At 38.5% G+C, this 22,517-nt stretch overlaps 5 protein-coding genes across 10 annotated transcripts; 4 read left to right on the forward strand and 1 right to left on the reverse strand.

Moving 5' to 3' along the window:
- Positions 1–218: 218 nt before the first annotated feature.
- On the forward strand, positions 219–3,197 carry LOC111798749 (putative LRR receptor-like serine/threonine-protein kinase At4g31250). Its single transcript, XM_087125555.1, has 2 exons — positions 219–890; positions 1,786–3,197. The coding sequence occupies exons 1-2, from the start codon at positions 245–247 to the stop codon at positions 3,189–3,191; spliced, it is 2,052 nt and encodes a 683-aa protein (XP_086981681.1). The 5' UTR covers positions 219–244; the 3' UTR covers positions 3,192–3,197.
- Positions 3,198–3,208: 11 nt separating this feature from the next.
- Positions 3,209–7,512, reverse strand: LOC111798503 (RNA cyclase family protein). The gene is made up of 7 exons (XM_023681694.2): positions 7,263–7,512; positions 6,588–6,847; positions 6,327–6,476; positions 5,995–6,173; positions 5,063–5,238; positions 4,756–4,969; positions 3,209–3,703 (listed from the first exon to the last, which is right to left on the reverse strand). The coding sequence occupies exons 2-7, from the start codon at positions 6,790–6,792 to the stop codon at positions 3,494–3,496; spliced, it is 1,134 nt and encodes a 377-aa protein (XP_023537462.2). The 5' UTR covers positions 6,793–6,847; positions 7,263–7,512; the 3' UTR covers positions 3,209–3,493.
- Positions 7,513–8,531: 1,019 nt separating this feature from the next.
- LOC111798206 (U-box domain-containing protein 52) lies at positions 8,532–13,933 on the forward strand. 3 transcript variants are annotated; one of them, XM_023681214.2, is made up of 9 exons: positions 8,532–8,993; positions 10,417–10,523; positions 10,625–10,746; positions 10,964–11,166; positions 11,246–11,306; positions 11,399–11,696; positions 11,800–11,901; positions 12,370–12,798; positions 12,887–13,933. In XM_023681214.2, the coding sequence occupies exons 1-9, from the start codon at positions 8,786–8,788 to the stop codon at positions 13,607–13,609; spliced, it is 2,253 nt and encodes a 750-aa protein (XP_023536982.2). In that variant the 5' UTR covers positions 8,532–8,785; the 3' UTR covers positions 13,610–13,933. The 3 variants fall into 3 exon arrangements, with proteins under 3 accessions (XP_023536982.2, XP_023536983.2, XP_023536984.2); XM_023681215.2 differs by having other exon boundaries at positions 8,533–8,993; positions 11,249–11,306; XM_023681216.2 differs by having other exon boundaries at positions 8,533–8,972.
- Positions 13,934–15,038: 1,105 nt separating this feature from the next.
- On the forward strand, positions 15,039–18,637 carry UTR7 (UDP-N-acetylglucosamine (UAA) transporter family). Of its 2 annotated transcripts, XM_087125564.1 has the most exons (9): positions 15,042–15,161; positions 15,277–15,380; positions 15,539–15,633; positions 15,727–15,832; positions 15,912–16,157; positions 16,336–16,446; positions 16,987–17,145; positions 18,059–18,202; positions 18,303–18,637. In XM_087125564.1, exons 3-9 carry the CDS (start codon positions 15,593–15,595, stop codon positions 18,447–18,449), a joined length of 954 nt encoding a protein of 317 aa, XP_086981690.1. In that variant the 5' UTR covers positions 15,042–15,161; positions 15,277–15,380; positions 15,539–15,592; the 3' UTR covers positions 18,450–18,637. The 2 variants fall into 2 exon arrangements, with proteins under 2 accessions (XP_023538163.1, XP_086981690.1); XM_023682395.2 differs by having other exon boundaries at positions 15,039–15,380.
- A 938-nt stretch (positions 18,638–19,575) lies between these two features.
- Positions 19,576–22,388, forward strand: LOC111799021 (uncharacterized). Of its 3 annotated transcripts, XM_023682401.2 has the most exons (3): positions 19,576–19,776; positions 19,972–20,344; positions 20,512–22,388. In XM_023682401.2, the coding sequence occupies exons 2-3, from the start codon at positions 19,989–19,991 to the stop codon at positions 22,238–22,240; spliced, it is 2,085 nt and encodes a 694-aa protein (XP_023538169.2). In that variant the 5' UTR covers positions 19,576–19,776; positions 19,972–19,988; the 3' UTR covers positions 22,241–22,388. The 3 variants fall into 3 exon arrangements, with proteins under 3 accessions (XP_023538169.2, XP_023538168.2, XP_023538170.2); XM_023682400.2 differs by having other exon boundaries at positions 19,576–20,344; XM_023682402.2 differs by lacking the exon at positions 19,576–19,776 and having other exon boundaries at positions 20,204–20,344; positions 20,475–22,388.
- Positions 22,389–22,517: the final 129 nt, after the last annotated feature.

Raw genomic sequence — 22,517 nt, forward strand, 5'->3', positions numbered from 1 at the left:
AATAATATGTAAATATAATAATTTAAATAATAATATTTTATAAAGAAATAATAATAATAATAATTTAAAAATAATTAATTAATTACTTACACTTCCACTGGCCGGCCTGCACCAGCTCATCGTTAGCGCCAAGAACGTCAATACGACATCGTCAAAGCCCCCTCCAACTTCCATTTTATAAATCGCCATTTTCTTTTTCAATTTTCAATTTAAAAAAAAAAAAAAAAAAAAAAAATCAACCGCCATGGCCGGACCTTGGCTCTGCCTCCTCTTCCTTCTCATCTTCAACCACCCGCCGTCCTCCGCTGCAGCCACCGCCGCCGAAACCCTCCTCCGCTTCAAATCCTCTCTAACCAACACCGCCGCATTATCAAACTGGAACACCTCCGTGCCACTCTGCACCGGCGACCACCACATCTGGGCCGGCTTGATCTGCAGAAACGGCCAACTCTACGGTCTACGCCTCGAGAACATGAGCCTCGGCGGCTCCGTCGATACAGCCGCCCTAGCCGGCCTGCCAACACTCAGAACTCTGAGTCTAATGAACAATGGGCTTCAAGGCCCATTGCCGGAGGTAAAGCAAATTCCGGCGCTAAAGGCTCTGTATCTGTCGGATAACAATTTCTCCGGCTCGATTCCGGGAGATGCGTTTGAAGGAATGGGGAATTTGCGGCGACTGTATTTGAGCCGGAATCGATTTTCCGGCGAGATTCCGGCGTCGGTGGCGGAATTGAAGAAGCTGGTGGAGCTGGGATTGGAAGATAATTCATTTGAAGGGAGGATTCCGGCGTTTGAAGAAAGGGATTGGAAGTATTTGAATTTTTCCGGTAATCGTTTGGAAGGGGCGGTTCCGGCGGGGTTGAAGAGCTCTAATTTCACTTCGTTTATTGGTAATTTCTTAATCCCAACCTCTTAATTAATTACAATTAGTTAATCACATTTATATTTATATTTTTCAAGGAAATAATAAAATAATTACAAATAAAAAATAAGGAATATAAGCATAATAATATTTATATTTCCATTTAATGCATAATATTTCCGGAGTGTCACGCACGTTGGCTCAAATATCCCTAACCATATTACAAAAGATTATAGTATAAGATTCTTATTCTCAAAGTATCAATTAAATTTCAATTTTAATATTTATTGGTTAAAGAAAATGTCTTATATATATATATATATATATTCGAAAACTATATTATAACATTAAATTTTAAATTTTAGAAATTGAATTTAGGATTTAGGGTAATGTTATATATATAATATATTCGAAAACTATATTATAACATTAAATTTTAAATTTTAGAAATTGGATTTAGAGTTTAGGGTATGTTATATATACATATTATATTATATTATATATTTTCAAAAACTATATTATAATATTGAATTTTAAATTTTAGAAATTAGATTTAGGGTCGAAGGTAATGTTCGAATATTATAATATTGAAATTTGAATTTTTAGAAATTAAGTATTCTTGTTGGAGTTATTAAGATATTTTTACGTTTAATAAAAATTATATTAAAAAAAGTAAATTATATATTAAGAAAATATTTAAGATGGTTATAGGGATACGATATTAAAATTTAAATTTTTAGAAATTGTTTATAATTATAATTATATTTAATTTTATGAAATATTATTGAAGTTATTAAATATTTTAAATTCTTAATTTAAATTTGGTAGAAATAGAAAATGAAAATGGAAAAGCTTAATTTTATTTTTAAATAAATTATTAATAAACAAAATTTGTTTTTTTATTTTTTTTATTTTTTTTATAGGTAACGATTTATGTGGAGAGCCATTAACACCATGTAAATCATCTACAAAGAAGTGGCCCATTCTGATCGGAATCTTCTCCGGCGCCGCTGCCTTAATCCTCATACTTATCCTCCTCCGCTGTTTTTTCCGGCGATCGAGATCATCCGCCGCCGTATACGACGACGCGAAACCCAAGACAAAATTATTCTTCTCTCCCAAAATCCTCTTCAAAAGGTCGGAAAAGACCTACCAATATTCCTCGACCGACTCGGACGAGAATTCGAAGAGGAGCGGTTCGGCCGGATCGGGTCTGAGTTTTATTCGAACCGATAGGCCGCGGTTCGATTTTCAAGAACTTCTTGGCGCCTCCGCCGAAGTTCTTGGCGGTGGGAGCTTTGGGTCGTCTTATAAAGCCGTGCTTTCGAATGGGTCGGCGGTGGTGGTTAAGAGATTCCGGCAAATGAACGCCGCCGGAAAAGACGAGTTTTACGGCCACATGAGGCGGCTGGGACGGCTGTCGCATCCGAATTTGCTGCCGCTTGTCGCGTTTTATTATGGAAAGGATGATAAGCTTTTGGTGTCTGACTTTGTTGACAACGGCAGCTTGGCTAGTAATCTCCATGGTAATTTCTTTATATATATTAATTTGATTTCTATAATTTTAAAATTTATAATAATTTTACGAAAGGTCGAAGGTAATATTACAACTTATTTATTTTCTACAGCTCGGCGCGCACCGGAAAATCCGGGGTTAGATTGGCCGACGAGGTTGAAAATAATAAAAGGAGTAGCGAGAGGCCTTCTCTATCTTCACAATGAGCTCCCCAATCTGAACCTTCCACACGGCCATCTAAAGTCCTCGAACGTCCTTCTCGACAAAAACTTCACTCCATTTCTCTCCGACTACGCCCTTTTTCCAATCCTCCAAAGATCCCATGCCCATCACCATATGGCTGCCTTCAAGTCCCCGGAGTTCACCCAACATAACCAGACTTCCAAGTCGACCGACGTCTGGAGCCTCGGCATTCTCATTCTCGAGACCCTCACCGGCAAGTTCCCTGCCAACTACCTCCGTCAAGGCCAGGGAGCTAATGCTGACCTTGCTGCCTGGGTCGAGGCCGTTGTTCGAGAGGAGTGGACGGCGGAGGTCTTCGACGGCGACATGGTTGGAAGTGGGGATTATTGTGGCTATTGGGATGGAGGGATGTTGAAGCTTTTGAAGATTGGGATGAGTTGCTGTGAATGGGAGGTAGGGAAGAGGTGGGGATTGAAAATGGTGGTTGAGAAGATTGAGGAGTTGAATTTGAATGAGAGGTCTTATGATGAAGACGAAGACTATTACTCTTCCAATGGGAGTGATGGGGCGTTCTATTCTAATTCATCGTTCAAGCGGCGGACAGAGGACGAATCGTCATTTTTGGGGTGATAAATTGTTCGGGAGGCTGAAACGTCAACACGGTGCTCGTGATTTGTGTATTTAATTGAACCCATCACAATGTGACTGCTACCTAATGACTGTTACATAGAGATTCAAGAATATGCATGTTTCTAATAGTTGCACGATACAAGATTCGATAACGTACTCGTTTTTTAGATTGGATAAATGCAAAACAAAATTGTTGTCTAATCCTATCTCAAAATACATCAATTCCCTTAAAGGTAGATTTGATACGCTATTGAACTCAATTTCTCCGAGCTTTTTTTATGAAGTTACATCTTTCTCAACGATCAGGAGTGCTTTCTAGATAGATTAACCATTCCAGAACCAACACATTTTAGGACGACCGTTCCATTGGAAGGATCGGCTTCGATATTAAACATTACCTTCAAGAAGTCTTCAATGTTTCTGAGAGTTTCTATCCCATATGGTGTTAGCTTTCCGACCCGAACCTTCGAAACGTCTGCAGGGCATAATGCACAAAGAAGGAACAATAATCCCTGCAACAAACGAGACATGAATGTAGAGACAAAATTAGGTGAGCATATATATTCATTAAAGTTTGGCAGGGCAAATCAGACTGCAGAGTAAAACTAGCCCCCCTCGTGATATAATACTCCCTCTGAGATCCCACATCGGTTGGAGAGAAGAACGAAACATTCCTAATAAAGGTGTGGAAACCTCTCCCTAGTACACGCGTTTTAAAACCGTGAGGCTGACAGCAATATGTAACAGGTCAAACCGAACAATATCCGCTAGCGGTGGGTTTGGACTTGTTACAAAAATCTATCCTCCTAGGGGGCCCAACGTCCGCGCGGGCACACCACCCAGTGACTGGCTCTAATACCATTTGTAATAGTCCAAACCCATCGGTAGCAGATATTGTCCGCTTTGACTTGTTACATATCGTCGTTAGCCTCACGATTTTAAAACGCGTCTACTAGGGAGAGGTTTCCACACCCTTATAAGGAATGCTTCGTTCCCCTCTCCAACTGATATGTGATCTCACACTCCCAAATTGTCATAACGCAAGCAAAGTGCTCGAAGATCATATATGTTGATTTCAGAGTCTTAACCCTGTTTAATTCTTATTCTTCTAGCAACAAACTAGCACGTCACCGGTTATTTCGCCCAAGCTCTACTCGACGTATCTATCGATTCCACCAACAAAAGCCCTTCAATTATTCATCTTCATACATTGATCTTCTCCCATTGCATTTTTACAAATCTTGCCAATATATGAAATTTATTTTTTAAAAACAATCATCAAACATGTAGATTTTATGTTTTAGAAACAGAAAAACCAAAAAAAAATTCAAAAAAAAGAACACAAAATCAAACGATTATCAAATCGAGCCTTAACTTTTTGTTTTTTCTTATTGAAAATTAAACTTATAAATTGTACTTCCACCTATAACCTATAAGTTTCTCTGTTTTATACCTATTTTCCACCAATGTTCTAAAAAATCAATCCAGTTTTAGAAAATAAAAATAGAAAACTAAAAATGAAAATCATTATCAAATGAGGCTCCTGTTATTGGAGAACACTAACCTGGTGTGTTGAGTCAACTACGCCACCTTGATTAATCTCACCGAGCAGAGCATGCGCCATTTGTTCACCAATATCTTCGGGAGGTGGGAGCTCTTTCTTCTCTTCTTCAAACTCAGTTGATTCTCCAGCATGTCCATATGAAACTGTAGTATCAGCAGATATAAAACAACCTTTTGTAGTTTCCGCGACCAGTGAAATGCCAAACCCAGGTGAGCTGCCATTTAAAATCATCTTTTAAAACTTAAGAACAAGCCAATCTAGGATGGAAATTTGAAGATATTAATTCAAAGGGGGAAAGAACGCATACTTTCCAGCTTGAGGTCCCTTTCTATGATCAGTGAATATGTGCACATCTGGAAGTAGACGATTAAACACTCCACGAGCCGAAGTTATCATAGCATGCTCGAACTGAGAAGAAACTCTAGTTGAAAATGAAACCCCTCTAATGCTTTTGACCATTCCTTCTTCAGTCCAAGATATTGCCTGTACAACATCAACAACCATTTTTTTAATGAGAAACGGAAGAAAAAATATATTAAGTAAACCCAATTGCCATAAAGTGTGTACGTTCGACGACCAAGAGGTCAAAGGATGAAATCCTAGACCCCACATATTGTCAAAAAAAAAAAAAAAAAAAAAACTTCAATGCCATATGGAAGAGGAACCCTAAGCAATGGGAGTATCAGAAAATGTTTCGAGTACCGCAATCCAATCAGTATAACATCAATAAACGCAGCCAACTTCAAACATACTTTCCTCCAATAAGTTCTAAATAAGTTCTAAATTTTTCAGAAATACCCCATTTAATTTAAAAGTTGCAATATTACTCTTGACCTTTCGTAAGCACTATAAAACTACCTTGTGAGTAGAAATCCATTCGAATGCTAGACAAAAAACTCGACATGACGATGACTTCCCAACATTGCAATAACTTGAAACGACATGTGACGAAGATGCTTGTCTGAATAAGTCTAAAAGAATGACATTCCATGTTGGCTTTTTGTTCGACACTCTAATGATTTTTCTACTCCAATAGTAGTTTTAAAACATTTATGAAAGATTAAGAATAATATTGTAACTTTTGAAAGAATAAGAATATTCTCGAGTCAATTCTAATCAACCCAAATCAATTTTGAGATACAATCACACACAGTCAAGTGGATGTGACTGGCTCAATTGTTTAGTTTCTCACAAGTTTATCTAATAACATGATGATATATATAAAATGATGCAACTCACCGATAAACTTCTAACCGTTGGGAGGGTCAAAGTCACTTCTCCCCCACCATGAGGTGGTACTCCACGACTTTCTATTTTCAAGACCACTTCTTTTAGATCAACTCCGAAGTGCTTTAACATGGGCAAGGTCGTTGATTTGAAAGTATCTACCGATGGATCCTTCGAGTCATTAGTAATACCTATAAAAGTAGAATACTAATCAATTAGATTGGAACTATTAAGACTTTCTTTTTCTAAAGCATTGAAATTAAATTCTTTATATAGTTCCAAAGCCGAAATCAATGCCTAAACTTGAAGAGGCCAAAAACTAACTCAGGTAGAAAAACACAAACCTTTCAGATTAATGGAGAGGGGTTTCCTACCAAACAATGCAAGAACAATCAATGGTTCGAGAAAATAACCAATAGCACGACTGGTACCACAATCGTGCACCAAATGTCTCCCACCCATCACAATGCCAGGTTTGTACTTCAATTTTGTGCCTTCAAAATTAGAAAAACAAAACCATATGCATATTGATACAAAGAAAAGAGAACAACCAGATAGAATTAAAAAAAGAATTGAACAACGATGGAAATCATGATTATGAGTACCGGTCTCATTGATTTCGATGAAAGAGTCATCGCAAATCTTCTCCATCAATCGGAGAAACGAGACCTCATGGGGTCGAAGGCCTGGCCAGGTCTCATCTGTTCGAATGTCCTCGATTAGAACCGGAGTGTGGCTCAATGTTGCTAGCAACAACCTTTGCCTCAGAATTTGGCTTCCCTTCAATCGCTTGTACTTTGTCTTCAGCATTTTCTTTCTCCCCTTTTTCTTATTTTCTCAATTAAGAAAAGTTTTAGGCTGAACCCTGATGCAAAATTGTATACATGAGATGCAAAACCACAACAAACATCCAACCATGCTTCAATTCAAAACACAACAATTCTAGAATAATACATATAAATACACAACATGCTAGCAATCGAATAGACTCAACAGATGAAGACTACTCATGAAAATGCCCTAAGTTGCTCCTTAAAACAATTTGAAAAGATATCTAAGCAATAGGGACGAGGTTTTGAGATTAGAAATTAATGTAAAACCCTAAAACGAAGTTGCAAGAGTGATCTGGAAGGATAATCTTACTCGAAATAGCCTTAATCGAACACTCCAACTTAGTTCAAATCTACAACACAAGCTTACGAGAATTACGAACTGATCTAAAACACCTTATATCAGTCCGTGGGCAATGCAAATATATGGTCAGCGGTTCAGCGTCAAACCTTGTCGAATATGAGAAAACTGCTGCTGGTTGCCGCTACTTCGTTCGTCAAGTGGGAGGAAGGAGAAGTCGCCGGACTGCTTTGTACGCTCGGCGGAGAGACGCCGCTAGAAACGCCGCCGCGTGAGTCACAATCGCCAAAAGGAGAGAGAGGCCGCAGTTGCAAGTGTGGCGTGGAAGGGGAACGCGCCGCCGGACGTAATGTAAAGCGTGGCGGGCAGAAGAACGGGATGGTATGAAGGGGTTTGTACGGATGACCTAAGAGGTTTCTAATCCTTCCCACAATTTTCTACTTAAATATATTTACTCTTTACCGCTTTATTTTATTATTATTTTATTTTCTTTATCTTTAAATTTTAAAAAAATAAAAATCTAAAAAACATTTCACATTTTAAAAAATACCTTTAAATTTTAATGTAAAAAAGTTTTATTTAACCAATTTTTTTAATTTAAAAATAAGATAAATATAAATCTCATCGTCTATAGACGAAAATATCTCATAATTTATTTCTAAATTTTTTAATGTTACGAGTATTTTGAAATATAATATTAAAAAAAGTCTTTTTAAATTTTTTTTAAAATTTGAAGATATTATCAAATTAAAAAAAAAATTAAGTATATTAATGAAAATTTTAAAAATTAAAACGGATATTTTTGAAATACTTTCAAAATTTAAAGATTTTACTTCAAATTTTTGAAGTTTAAAAAATACCATTTTAAAATACTGTTAAGAATATTTATTAGATGAGGGGTATTTTTATTAATTTAACATAAATATTATTTCGCACGAATATATATATATATATATGGGCATTTTTATTAATTTAAGATAACTATTATTTCGCACAATTATATATATATTAGTAATTTAAATGTAATTTTTATTTTTTATTTTTACTATGGACCCATATTAGAACATTAATTTTTTTTTTTTTTGAAAATTGTCGGTCTCTTAATTTATTAAATTGTGGTGTCCTATTGTAAATGGCCCGTCTTTTATAACATCTTCTTAATAGTGTCCTATGGTCTATATATCTCTCTTAAACTCGAGCGTCACATTCATATTCCTATTCGTTGTTCGAAAAATTGTCTGGTCGAAAAAACATTTTAATTTAATTGAATTATTATTATTTTTATACACAAATAGACATAATACCATATATATCCATTAAAAAAAAAAAAAAAAAAAAAAAAAAAAACAAGACAGGAAAACGACAAATTGTAACGAGAAAAAACGACAAATCCGAAATCCCACCCGGACTATGGCTCCCTCGAGTTGGCTTGAAAACAAAAAATGAGGCCGCAAATCGTGGCTCTCCCACCCTTCGCCTCCATAATCAGCCATACATACGCCCAAAAGACAGGGACAGCGCCAGAGAGAAGGAAGCAACCCAGTTGCTTCTTCATTTTTTTTTTTTTTTTTTTTGGGTTCATTTCTTCTTCTTTGTTCTCTCTGTTTGTGTTTTTTTTTTTTTTTTTTTTTTTTTTTGCTGCCATTTTTGTCTGTGTAGGTTAAGCTGAGAAATGTGGACTCAGAAATATGCAAAGGAAAGGAAAGAGGTGGTGGTCGCCAGCAACCAATTGGTCGGAATCGCCATTGACAAGGATAAAGGAAGCCAAAATGCTCTCAAATGGGCTACTGAGAATCTCCTTCAAAAGGGCCAAACCGCCATTCTTATCCATGTCAAGCTCAGATCTTCGTCCCATTCAGGTTCTTCTTATGCTTCCTCTGGTAAGGGAAATTGTCGGTTGATTGTCTGTTTAATCCCCACGAACTGGTTCCATTTTGATTGACAAATGGACCCCAATCCGTCCTTGGTGGCACGTTGCCTTGTGTCCACCCTCCTTCGGGGTTCAGCCTCCTCGCTAGCCCATCGCTTGGTGTATGACTCTAATATCATTTGTAACGCTCAAGTCCACCGTGGTAGATATTGTAATCTTTGAGTTTTTTAAAACATGTTTGTTAGGGAGAAGTTTCTACACTCTTAGGATCTCACAATCCACCCCCTTCGAGGCCTAGCTTCCTCGCTGGCACTTGTTTCCTTTCTCCAATTGATGTGGGACCCTCCAATCCACTCTCTTTCGGAGCCCAACGTCCTTGCTGGTACACCGCTTCGTGTCCACCCCCTTTAGGATTCAGCCTCTTCGGTGGCACATGGCTTGGTGTCTGGCTCTGATACCATTTGTAACAGCCCAAGCCCACCGCTAATAGATATTGTTCTCTTTGGACTTTCTCTTTCGGATTCCTCTAAGGTTTTTAAAATGTGTATGGTAGGGAGAAGTTTCTATCTTCTAACCCTTACAAAAAATGCTTTGTTTTCCTCTCCAACCGAGGTGGAATCTCACAATCCACCCCCTTCGAACCCCACCGTCCTCAATGGCACTCGTTCCATTTTTCCCATCGACGTAGGATCCCCCAATCCACCCTCTTCGGGGCCCAGCATCCTTTCTGTCACATCGCCTCGTGTCTACCCCGCTTTGGGGTTCAGCTTCCTCGTTGGTACATCGTCCAGTGTCTAGCTCTGATACCATTTGTAACAGTCCAATCCCATCACCGTAGATATTGTCCTCTTTGGGCTTTCCGTTTCAGGCTTCCTCTCTTTAAGATGCGTATGCTAGGGAGAAGTTTCTAGCTTCTAACCCTTACAAAAGAATGTTTTGCTTCCCTCATCCAACCGATGTGGAATCTCACAATCCACCCCCTTCGAACTCCAACGTTCTCGCTGACACTCATTCCGTTTCTCCAATCGACGTCGAGGTCCAACGTCCTTGTTGTCACATCGCCTCGTGTCCACCCCGCTTTGGGGTTCAGCCTCCTCGTTGGTACATCGTCCGGTGTCTAGCTCTGATACCATTTGTAACGGTCCAAGCCCACAGTCGCAGATATTGTTCTCTTTGGGCATTTTCTTTCGGATTTTTCTCAAAGATTTTAAAACGTATCTTCTAGGGAGAGGTTTCTACACTCTTATATCGTTCCCCTCTCCAACCAACGTACGATGTCAGATCTCCCATATAATGATCATTTTTTTTTGTCTGACAGGAAAGTTTGAAACAGGGTAACTTTGTTTTTTGCTTGGTTTTCATGCCATGTTCTTCAAACTTACAAGCTCAAATAGCTTCCATGAAAGTCATATTGTTATGTTTATTGGGTGCAGATTTGATGTCCAACAATGGCAGTGGCAATGTTTTAGTAAGCAACGAAATCGACCCGAGCACGAGGGATTTGTTCCTTCCTTTTCGATGCTTCTGCACCCGAAAAGATGTAGGTTCTCCTCTTCTCTTTTATGTTTAACGAAACAAAACGAAACGAAACGAAGAATCAATCAAACCGTGTGGAATTCACCTCATTTTCTCTGGCATTAGATATTCTGCAAAGACATTGTTATTGAAGATGTAGATGTTGCAAAAGCATTGATTGAATATGTTACTCAAGCTGGAATCGACACTTTGATCGTCGGTACCACGACTAAAAGTGGCTTCTTGAGGTTCGTTATTCGTTTCGTAAATTCTTCCCTCAGCTCGTTTGGTAACATTCTCGTTTCTTATCGTTCGTTTTCAAACTTTCATACACAATACAAACGAAAACGAGAATGTTACCAAACGACCCCTTTAACTTGTTTCGATGTTTCATTTGTTCGAGTTCGAAAGGAACTGAACTTTCTTTTCTTTGGGCTATTTCCCGATACCATTTTGTCTCGAAAGATTCAAAACGACAGATATTCCAGGCACAATTCTCAAAGGAGCACCAGATTTCTGCAATGTTTATGTCATATCAAGAGGGAAGATCCAAACTATGCGATCGGCCTCACGTCCCGCTCCAACTTCTTCGCCTCTACGAAACTTTTTGCTAAACCAATCCGGTATCAAATCGCAATCATCGGACTCGCAAACGCCTCAGATTCAAAGTATGTCGTAATTCACTTTCTTATGTTTTAGTACACTTATCTACCATGATCTAGCTTAAATAACCGATCCGTTCTTAAGTAGGACCGGAAAAGCCTCCCATCGAACCAGCACGAAGATCACACGAAAACATCGAGTTCAGGTCGGTGACACGTTTTAGAAACTGTTATTATTATGACATCTTATTGAGTTTGATATATTAAGGATTGTTATGCAAATTGTCTTTGGGAACAGGTCTCCATTCACTAGGAAAGGTTACAATGGCAAAATGCCAGGGGAAATGAGTGTGCCGGATACTGATATTTCTTTTGTTGGCTCGGGAAGGCCGAGCGTCGACAAATTGTTCCCGACGTACTATGATGCCGTGGATCCAGGACGAATGCCCCCACGACTGTCGAATGGCACCGATGGTGATATATATCATAGCTTTGAATCGCAGCCGTTCGGACGCAAATCATTGGATGTAAACTTACAAGAATTTTCATCGATCTTCTCGGAAGGCGAAAGATTATCGACTTCGTCACAGAGTATGGTAAGTGCTAGATTATAGAGATTGATTTGATTCTCGTCCCGTTCACGAGCTGGGAAAGATATTGAATTCGTCGTATAAAACGACGATACGTCGATGACTGCAGGAAGAAGTAGAGGCTGAGATGAGGAGGCTGAAGCTGGAACTAAAGCAAACTATGGAAATGTATAGCACAGCCTGCAAGGAAGCACTTACAGCTAAGCAAAAGGTGAAAGAAGTTAAATTATTGTACGGAAATTGTGAGATCTCACGTCGGTTGGAGAGGAGAACGAAACATTCCTTATAAGGGTGTGGAAACCTCTCTCTGGTAGACGCGTTTTAAAAACCTTGAGGGAAAACCCGAAAAGGGAAAGCCCAAAGAGGACAGTATCTGTTAGCGGTGGGCTTGGATTGTTACAAATGGTATCAGAGGCAAACATCGGGTGATGTGAGGGGTAGACACGAGGCGGTATGCCAGCAAGGACGCTGGGCCCTGAAGGGGGGTGGATTGTGAGATCCCGCATCAGTTGGGGAGGAGAACGAAGCATTGTTTATAAGGGTGTGGAAACCTCTCCCTAGCAGACACGTTTTAAAAACTTTGAGAAGAAGCTCCAAAAGGGAAAGGCGAAAGAGGACAATATCTGATAGCGGTGAGCTATTACTGAAGTTTAAAACAAACTCTTCACATGTATTGCAGGCGATAGAGCTTCAACGATGGAAATCGGAGGAAGAACGGAGAATCGAGGAGGCTAGACTTGCTGAGGAAGCTGCATTAGCGATGGTCGAGCAGGAAAAGGCGAAGTCTCGAGCGGCTATGGAGGCTGCTGAAGCATCTAAACGGATCGCGGAGTTGGAAGCACAAAAGAGAATTAACGCGGAAATTAAAGCATTCAAGGAAGCAGAAGAGAAAAAGAAGGCATTGGATGCATTGGCAAACAACGACGTCAGGTATCGGAGGTACACGATCGAGGAGATCGAAGCTGCTACCGAGTTCTTCTCGGAATCTTTGAAGATTGGAGAGGGAGGCTATGGACCTGTTTACAAGGGTTATTTGGATCACACACCTGTTGCCATTAAGGTCTTACGTCCAGATGCAGCACAAGGAAGGTCACAGTTCCAACAAGAGGTGAGGAACCAAACAGTATCCTAGGATTATACAAATGTTCTGTTTGTTGTAACATAATCTATTAATATGCTTCTTGCATCGTTTATAGGTCGAAGTACTAAGCTGCATCCGACATCCGAACATGGTTCTTCTCCTCGGAGCATGCCCCGAGTACGGCTGCTTGGTCTACGAGTTCATGGCAAATGGTAGCTTGGACGATTGCCTCTTTCGTCGTAAAGAAAAGTCGAAACCTCTTTCTTGGCAACTTAGATTCAAAATTGCAGCTGAAATCGGCACGAGCTTGTTGTTCCTCCACCAGACTAAGCCCGAGCCACTCGTGCACCGTGACTTGAAGCCAGCCAACATCTTGCTCGATTTTAACTACGTTAGCAAGATTAGCGACGTTGGTTTGGCTAGGCTTGTTCCCCCATCGGTAGCAGATAGTGTGACACAATATAGAATGACGTCAACTGCTGGCACGTTCTGCTATATCGATCCCGAGTATCAACAAACCGGTATGCTCGGTGTAAAGTCCGACATATATTCTTTAGGAATCATGTTTCTGCAGCTGATTACAGCAAAACCACCCATGGGATTGACTCACCATGTCGGAAGAGCCATTGAGAAAGGGAATTTGTCTGAAGTTCTTGATCCATCTGTTCTTGATTGGCCAGCTGAAGAAACCTTATGCTTTGCAGAGTTGGCTTTAAAATGTGCCGAGTTGAGAAGGAAAGATCGACCCGATCTTAGTAAGACCGTTCTTCCCGAGCTCATCAGATTACGATCGGTAGCCGAAGCGAGCTTGTATTCGTCGGACAAGGATGGCGTTTAGCAGTCCTGTATTGAATGCTTGTCGGAATTCTACCAGAAGAGTGAACCAAAGCAGTTCATGATCTAGCATAACGCTATGAATTCGGTTCTTGATCATAACTTCTCGTGGATCGTCGTCTCAATCTTGCAATAGCTCGGGCGTCTTACCGTGCTCGTCGTCGTTGTAAGATGTTGATTTCCAAAGAATGATGTCTGAATATATCTCCATTGGGCCAGAAAAGAGATAAATTTTGTAGATAATTTAGTGTTCATATGTAGCATATTTATGTCTAAAGCTGTAAGAAATTTGTCTATTCCTATCACTTTCCTTCTTCATTTGGTTTGACATCCATGCAAGTCCATGCAAATTCTGCCTTTAAAAGTCGCAAAACACTATCCCGAGCGTAAGTCGCTATTAACTTGATGCATTTTATTGGACTCGTTAAGTACATGATCAGGACATAATGTGAGGTCGTGGTCCCCCGTAATACCACTTCGAACGGTTTTGTTTGGTGGCTGAACGATGAGTGCTATTGTACCACAGTGTGTCTTTGTCTTTGTCTTTGTCTAATTCAACTATTTCAAAATCATTTTCGAACATGCGCGTATATCAAAGCAACAAATATGACTCACTTTGTGACACGCGCCCAGCTAGTGTGAATATTACATAAAATGTTATTTTCATTTTTTGTCTAAATATTATAATGACAACCAAACGTCTCATAAAAAGACGAAAAAATAAAGAAGGAAGCAAGAACGAGAGTGATAGAAGGAACCCACATGAATAAAAGAAGCCCGAGCAAGAGCTAAAGCGAGGATAAAAAGAGGGCTATAAATACACCTTTGATCGTCTAAAAACCCCTTCAATTTTCATAATTTTCAATAATATCTTTTTAAAAACTTCATATATATATATATATACATATACATACTAATGTATGATATATACATATATATGTATGTACATGTATGTATGTATATAAAAAAAATATGTTGTCTACAGAAGTTAAATTTGGATGAACTAAAAAAGATCCTCAGGTATAAAGACACACGAAAGAAGCTCAACCTTGAAAAAGAAAGGGGGTAGGCCGACGTTGAACGCTGAAACTTGGGGAGAGAAGCAATGAGACCAATAGAATAGGTTTAGGAGCTCTCGTGTCAAAGCGCGTGAGCCCTACAACTAGCATAGCACAATGTAATATACCCTTTTAACTATTTTAAAATTTAAAAAATTTAAAAAATTTAAAATAAAGTATATTAAAAGCTTTATTTAAAAAAAAAAAAAAAAAAAAAAAAAAATATATATATATATATATATATATATATATATATATATATATATATAGATATCATTTCCGCAAATTTGAGCCTACAGTTCCAAAAAATGAATATTATTTAATGAATAAAAAAGAAAAATAAAATAAAATGAGAAATTAAGAGCTTGAGGTTGAAACTTGAAGAAGACGTTGAGAAAGAACGAAGTAAACGAGGGCAAGAGAGAGAGAGAGTGAGCAGCCCACGAGTTCCGAGTAGATCTTGATTCGTGATGTTGCGGCATTTAGCGACAAGATGGGGTATGAACCCTAAAGCCGATGGCTATGGCCTTTTCCATTCCCATTGTGCATTCACGCTTCCTTTTCTCATCCACCTGTTTCTCTCAAATCCCACACTCCCTCTCTCCAATTTCAGTCCCATTTCGCGAAATTTTCCCTTTTCTTGATCCGCCACAATTTCAGTCATCTGATCACGTGTCTTTTGATCCCGTGAGAATGTGATTGACTGCAATTTCTCAGGTAACTGATTCGTTCCCTCTCATTTCGTTTCCTTTTGTTGATTCATGATTGTCGTCATCACCGTAGGTGATTTGATTAGATCTTTTATCGATATCTATGCGTTTAGATCTTTGCAGGATGTTGATTTTGATTATGAGTCTGCATCTCTTTTTCTATAGGTGATTGATTTTGGGAAGTTTTCGCCGTTTTGATTTTTGACCTAGCCATCGACAATGGATATCCTTGGCGATTCGGATAAAAATTCTTACCGGAGGTATTTCGAATTGTTGCCTTCTGAATTTTGATTCCATTGCTTTTTTTTCTCCTTGGATAACATGTAATTGGGATTGCTTGTGCTTCGTTGTAGTCTTTCAGCGGCCGTATCTTATGGAATTGCTTCGATGGCTATGGTTTTTCTGAACAAGGCCGTACTTATGCAATACTCGCATTCAATGACCCTTCTCACTCTGCAGGTAAATTTTTTCCATTGGGTTTCATTTTGATTTATCTCGTTCTCTTTTTTTAATTGCTTTCTATCTTTATTTGTGTTAGCAATTGGCAACCACATTACTTATTCACTTTGGTAGAAGCATGGGATACACGAAATCCAAGGGGCTTGATATGCAAACAGCTAAGAGAATTCTTCCTGTCTCGTTGTTCTACAATGCAAATGTGGCGTTTGCTCTTGCTAGCTTGAAAGGGGTTAATATCCCAATGTATATCGCCATTAAAAGACTCACTCCTCTTGCTGTTCTGATTGCGGGATTCTTTTCAGGCAAAGCAAGGCCCACCACACAGGTTTTTCCTCAATGCATATTGCTTAGCTCCCTGAAATGCTTGTCTTGTGTAGCTTTGAAATTTGATCTCTCTTTGGCTGTGAAAATCTTCGTAACCATGCCTTGGTATAGTATTACTGTCATCACGATGACTTGTGTTGTAATTGTTGAACCAAAACCATGCTTCGTGTCGAATTCAGGTTATTCTTTCAGTACTCTTGACTGCTGCTGGGGTCCTTGTTGCTGCATTGGGAGATTTTTCATTTGACCTCATTGGTTATAGCATGGCCTTCACTTCTGTTTTCTTCCAGGTATGTTATGAGTTGGTTTTCACTTTTGTTTTTGATAAGAGACTTAAATGGTGTTTTGGTCTAGTGTTATAGTTTATACGGGCGAGGTCAGGTTTTTGGGTTCATCGGAAAACGAGTTGGTGTGCTGTTTTTTACACAGGTCCTAGGGAAAGGAGAGCATTATAAATAAAGAGATGGTGAGTGTGTGTGAAAAGAGAAATATGAATTTTTTTTGGGCTATCCGAGTAGGTTCAAGCTATGGTGACCACTAAACTAGGATTTAATATCTGGTAGGGTTAGATCGTAGTTTTGTGAGAATAGTCGAGATGCGCGCAAGCTGGCTTGGACACTCATAGATATCAAAGAAAAGAAAAAGAAGCTTTTTAGCCCTCTTGAAAGGCAACTATTGAGTTTTGACCTTTGTATTTTTCTTTTCTACGGTATATGTAATGAGTTCCTATCAGTTTTATCATTAGAAATGCTTAAGGACGTCTGATAATTAAATGTTTGAACTGATGAATTCACATATCTTTCTCTCTTTTTGTTTATTCTTTGTTGCAGACTATGTACCTTGTATTGGTAGAGAAATCGGGTGCGGAGGATGGGCTTACTTCTATTGAGATCATGTTTTACAACAGCTTTTTGTCGCTTCCATTTTTGTTATTTCTCATTATAGCTACAGGCGAATTCCCAGATTCTTTATCACTTCTATTTGCAAAGGTCAGTTTCTTTTTAGCCCATTTAATTTTTGTCGAACTCGTTAGTTTATTCAAGACAACAGTTCATAAGGAGAAATGCTAGATTACTGGAGGAGTTTCCCCTCGACCTTTGTTAGTATCGGCATACCAGGCATTCTATGCCTCCTTTCCTCTACTGATGTTTTAAACTATTTATTTGGTATACCATAGCTTCTTTCGGTGGAAAGAGCTGGACTGCTCGATACTGGTGCTTTTGTTGGCATGGACTCCTTTTTTAACAGATCTCGGGGAGTCGAGTTGAAGTTGCTTTTAGAAATGTTTTATGCATTATATTAAGCGGTAATCGTTTGATTGAGGCCGTGAAATGTTTTGTGCTTTTGGTTTATGTCATCAACCTAGAGTTCAAACGGTTAGAACTCACGACTCTTCACAATGGTATGATATTGTCCATTTTGAGCATAAACTCTCACGGCTTTGCTTTTGGTTTCTCTAAAAGGCCTCATACCAATAGAGATATGTTCTTTATTTATAAACCCATGATCAACCCTTTAATTAGTCGATGTGGGACTCCTCTCCCAACATTCCTCAACACAAACACTTTCTTGTGTGATCTAAAAGATCGATTTCAAATGAAACGCGAACTATTGACAGGGCTTGTGCTGTTATTGCATATCTGATATCTCCCATTTAGTATGGATGCCTTCATGGCATAACTATAATTTGCAAATTAGTTAGGATTTTTTCATTGTTTAGGCTGTGTGCTAAGCCTAAGACTATGATCCATGAAATGAAAGGAAAAAAAGATGAGATTTTGCTTGAATGTAGTGATTCATTGCTGCTGTCTGAGTTTGAGATAACTTTTGAGAGTATATATCATTGCATAAAACAGATGTGTTCTAGTTTATAACTATAATATTCTTTTTCAATATTTTCAGAGTAATTCATTCTCCTTTTTGGTTATCTTCCTTCTATCATTGGTGATGGGGATTGTTCTCAACTTCACAATGTTCTTATGTACCATAGTAAACTCCGCTCTAACAACAACGATTGTCGGAGTCCTCAAAGGGGTTGGATCGACAGTAAGCGTTCTCTCTTTCTAGACTTGGTTACTCTATCTTTGTAGCCAATGAGTTATGTTATCTAAACAAAGCTCGTCTCGTTCGTCCTTTTGTTCCACAGACACTTGGATTTGTTATATTGGGTGGCGTGGAAGTGCACGCTTTGAACGTGACAGGATTGGTTATCAACACGGCTGGAGGTGTTTGGTATTCGTATGCCAAGTATCAGCAGAAGAAGAGCAAGCCACCGAAGTTGACATCGACGTAGAGACTCATCATCGTAAGTAAGGTAGTATGGTAAAGATTAAAGTTGGTGACAAAAAAGATATTTAGGTTGCATTTTACTTCATATTATAGCATTTGTGATTCGCTTGTCAAATAAGAATGTAGATGATACAAGCAATTTGTTTTCATTTCATACGTTTTTAGGTGAAAATTGTTGTGCTTGAGCTTGAACCTTACTTGTTATTGTTGCTCGTGGAAACCTAATTTAAATGAAAATATGTGTAACTTTGATCTTAATTCAACTAAACGATTCGATCAAAACTACCTCGAGAGAAGTACTTTGGAAGCTCCATCACTTTAAATGCAAGTCGTAGTAACCTTCTATTTAAGATTTAATATCTTACTAGTTATAATCCATAATATTTGGATGTTATATGACACCGTTCTTCATTTATGGGCCGTATTTTTCTCTCCACGTCTCTAAATGACGTCGTTCTTAAAACGTGCAACTATTCATCTGAAGTTTCACTCAAAATTTAGTGAAAATTGAAGAATTTTTTAATTTTTTACATTAATGTAAATCTACTTAAAATATGTAGTTAAATGATATATTAATTCGTTATTTTGTTTTTTTTTTTTTTGTTTAATAAATGTAGAAATTATAAAAAACAACATTTTTGTGTTTTTATTTTATTAATTTGAAATTTGAAAATATAAAATATGTTTAAATTAAATAAAGCTCAATTTAATTTTTGAATTAAATTATATATAAAATAATATTTTATTAATTATATGATATGGTAAATTAATAATTGTACAAATTTTATAATAAAAAATTAAAAAATTAATTAATAATAATTTATATTCAAATTTTGGAAGAATCAAACATAAACAATATATGAATATAGATATAAATTTATTTGACATGTTTATTTTTTTAAAAATTATCAGTTTATCTCGATATTGATTATTGCATAAAAAAAAGTTCGTTGTTCGAATCTCTATTCATCGCATAAAAATGTTTTGTAAATAATTAATTTTTAATTTTCTTTTTATAAATTATTCAATTAGTTCCTCTCTTCAAAATGGACATTACAAAAATAAAATGAAGATATTTTAACCATTTTTCTCATAATCATCCTCATTGGAGTTGTCTATAAATACCCTCCCACCCGTTGGCTCTTCTAATCGAAACTGTAGCAAAGGAAACCAGACAGGACCGACCATCCGAACACGACCTGAGTCGGTTCCCAGTACCAAATCGACTTACGATTTTCAGGGTTTAGGGGCTTCGTCGTTTCGTTCGATCCTGATTTCTTCCATCATATGTAGAATGGGAGAGGACAGACGATAAGCACTCGAAACACCTGGTAACCCTAATATCCGTTTTTTTGTTTTTGGATCTTTTTGAATCTTGGTATCGCCTGTTCTTCCATCAGCAGTACGTATTTGTATCTTAATTATCGATAAGATTCTGTTCAAGATTTTGAAATAAAATCACTGAATTCGACCTTGAAAATCCTTTTCCTCCTGTTGATCTTGATTCGGGTTGAATCCCTTGGTAGTTTGGTGAAGCAGGGAAATGTATAACGGTATTGGATTACAGACGCCGAGAGGCTCTGGCACTAATGGCCACATTCAGACGAACAAGTTCTTCGTGAGGCCGAAGACTGGAAAGGTTTCTGAAAACACCAGAGGATTCGAAGAAGATCAGGGCACTGCCGGTGTTTCCAAGAAACCTAATAAAGACATTCTCGAACACGATCGCAAGCGTCAGATTGATCTCAAGCTTGCCATACTTGAGGACAAGCTCATTGATCAAGGTTATACAGCCGATGAAATTTCTGAAAAGTTGAAGGAGGTTCGCAAGAATCTGGAGGAGGCTTCAGGTTCTGAGGAAAAAGATGGGCCTTCTGCCATCGTAATTGCAGATAAGAGGTATGATCCTCATGTTTTAATGCATTTTTTGTCTTGCGAATGTTAATACTCTGTATATCTTTTGTTGATTATGATCTATGATCGTATAAGTAGTTTTGCGCCTGGTGTGATTTTCTTATTTTGTGTGCAGAATGGATATCTAAATGGTGTTTTCCTTGATGGAATAGGGTATCAGTGACACAGACTCACCAAATTGCTGCGAGAAAGGAGGAGCAGATGAAAACATTGAGATCTGCTCTTGGGTTGGGTTCTTCAGACGATTCGGAAAAGCTCAAGGAAGGGATTTCTGATTCATCTAGAAGTGGAAGAGAGGGTCAAGATGCTGATACTAAGCGTCGTGAGAAGACAGAACATTCTTTTTTGGACAGAGAATTGAACTGGAAAAAGCATGCCGTTGACGACGATCAGAATGACGATGAAGATGACAAAAAAAGGGTTTCGAAAGAGTTGAAAGGTCATCAGAAGGATAGAAAACGAAGGGCTAAGGATGATTCTTCTGATACTGATTCTGGTGGAAAGCATAAGGGAACCAAGAAGAACTTGAGAGATAATAGAAGGAATGATTCTGAAAGCGACCTTGACAGAGATGTTGACAAGAAGTACACTGCCTCGAGAAAGTCTAAGAAAAATAGAAGGCATGATAGCGATGATTCTTTCGATGCCGATTCCGGTGGAGAACGCAAGGGAACCAGGAAGCACCTGAGAAAAAACCGAAGATATGATCTCGAAGGTGACCAGGACAGTGATGCTGACCAGAAACATATCACTTTAAGGAAGCATAAGAAAAACAGAAAGCACGGTAGTGACGATTCTTCCGGTACTGATTCTGGTGGAGAGCGCAAGGAAACCCAGATGAACATGAGATATAAACGAAGAGATGACCATGAAAGTGATTTCGACAGCGATGTTGAGAATAAATCCACCACCTCAAAGAAGCAGGAGAAAAACAGAAGGCATGATAGTGATGATTCTAATTTATCTACAGATGGTGATGAGTTTGGTATGGGTAGCCACAAGAAAGGCTCTGGTAGACCTAAAAGTCGAAAGGTCAAGAAGAAGCAAAGAAGTCGAAAACAGGAGTCGACTGATGAATCCAATTCCGACAGTGGGATTGATCACAAAGACAGGCAACTGAAGCACAAGAACCAGCATGGTAAAGGGTATGGAGTAGATAGTGACAGCTCTGACCACGACAATTCTGGTTCCGATTTTGGTCGTGACGAGAATAAGCATAGGTATCGTAGCAATAGTACAGGAAAACGCAAGGTAGATAGGGAACCCGAATCGAAGAGTTCAAGAAAGCATCCTAAGGAAGACATTGGGAGACGCAGACACGATACCGATGACGATGAAAGTGGTGGTAAGACAGTCGCAAAGGAAAAAATGGCTGCGGCTAAAAGGAAATATGATGACAGTGATGATTCAGATGATAGAAAGTACCATGGTAAACACAAGAGAGCTAAGAAACATTCTTCCAGTGATGATTCTGATCTAGAGAATAATTTGTACAAATTTAGTCAGCATACGATGAAAAGCAAGAGAAAGTTCGATGAAGGTGGTGAAGATAACCAGCGAGAAGCGAAGTCTAGAAGTCGAAAATCTACACGAGAGTCGGATTTCCATGGGGACCCCAAGAAAGAACCTGAATCAAACAGAAGAACTGGCAGTCGTCGGTATGACGAGGCAAGGGATGGACGGTTCAGGGACGACTCCAAAATGGATAGAAAGTTGACTCGAACAGGAAGGAGATTTACAGAAGAAGAAGAGCACGGAAGTACTCGTCATCGGAAAGCTAATGAGCCTCGCCGGGGCAGTAGGACTGATGAAGCTATTGAAGAGGGAAAAAGGCAGAGCAGATATGAGGAGCATAGAGGGAGAAAACATGAAAGAAGGTAACGGTTCCATGTTCTTCGTAGTTTTGGCTTATTGTCTGTATAAACTCTCTCTACAACTTGAATCATGATGTTTCTACTTTTATGTAATGAAACAACTTGATCTCTTAGGGTGAAATTATATGCTTTAACTAGTTAAACTATACGCTTTACCTCACCGCTCATTTAGAGACTAACTCCCACCTTGCATGAAACCATCTGGACGGTAAGAACTTGTCGGTCGGGATCACTTATAAATTTAGTGTAGGGCAGCTTCAAAGTTCAAAGTTCGATCTCTAAAT

This window comes from Cucurbita pepo, chromosome 7 (genome assembly GCF_057944985.1).
Source record: "Cucurbita pepo subsp. pepo isolate OVF chromosome 7, ASM5794498v1, whole genome shotgun sequence".
Taxonomy (NCBI): domain Eukaryota; kingdom Viridiplantae; phylum Streptophyta; class Magnoliopsida; order Cucurbitales; family Cucurbitaceae; genus Cucurbita; species Cucurbita pepo.

Coding starts and splice junctions, on each gene's coding strand:
- LOC111798749 (XM_087125555.1), top strand. CDS start 245: ATGGCCGGACCTTGGCTCTGCCTCCTCTTCCTTCTCATCTTCAACCAC. Junction 891..1,785: donor TAATTTCACTTCGTTTATTG/GTAATTTCTTAA, acceptor TTTTTTTTATAG/GTAACGATTTATGTGGAGAG.
- LOC111798503 (XM_023681694.2), bottom strand. CDS start 6,792: ATGCTGAAGACAAAGTACAAGCGATTGAAGGGAAGCCAAATTCTGAGG. Junction 6,477..6,587: donor CATCGAAATCAATGAGACCG/GTACTCATAATC, acceptor CTAATTTTGAAG/GCACAAAATTGAAGTACAAA. Junction 6,174..6,326: donor CCTCTCCATTAATCTGAAAG/GTTTGTGTTTTT, acceptor CTACTTTTATAG/GTATTACTAATGACTCGAAG.
- LOC111798206 (XM_023681214.2), top strand. CDS start 8,786: ATGTGGACTCAGAAATATGCAAAGGAAAGGAAAGAGGTGGTGGTCGCC. Junction 10,747..10,963: donor ACTAAAAGTGGCTTCTTGAG/GTTCGTTATTCG, acceptor TTGTCTCGAAAG/ATTCAAAACGACAGATATTC. Junction 11,167..11,245: donor GCAAACGCCTCAGATTCAAA/GTATGTCGTAAT, acceptor TCCGTTCTTAAG/TAGGACCGGAAAAGCCTCCC.
- UTR7 (XM_023682395.2), top strand. CDS start 15,593: ATGGATATCCTTGGCGATTCGGATAAAAATTCTTACCGGAG. Junction 15,833..15,911: donor TGACCCTTCTCACTCTGCAG/GTAAATTTTTTC, acceptor TATTTGTGTTAG/CAATTGGCAACCACATTACT. Junction 16,447..16,986: donor TCACTTCTGTTTTCTTCCAG/GTATGTTATGAG, acceptor TCTTTGTTGCAG/ACTATGTACCTTGTATTGGT.
- LOC111799021 (XM_023682400.2), top strand. CDS start 19,989: ATGTATAACGGTATTGGATTACAGACGCCGAGAGGCTCTGGCACTAAT. Junction 20,345..20,511: donor ATCGTAATTGCAGATAAGAG/GTATGATCCTCA, acceptor TTGATGGAATAG/GGTATCAGTGACACAGACTC.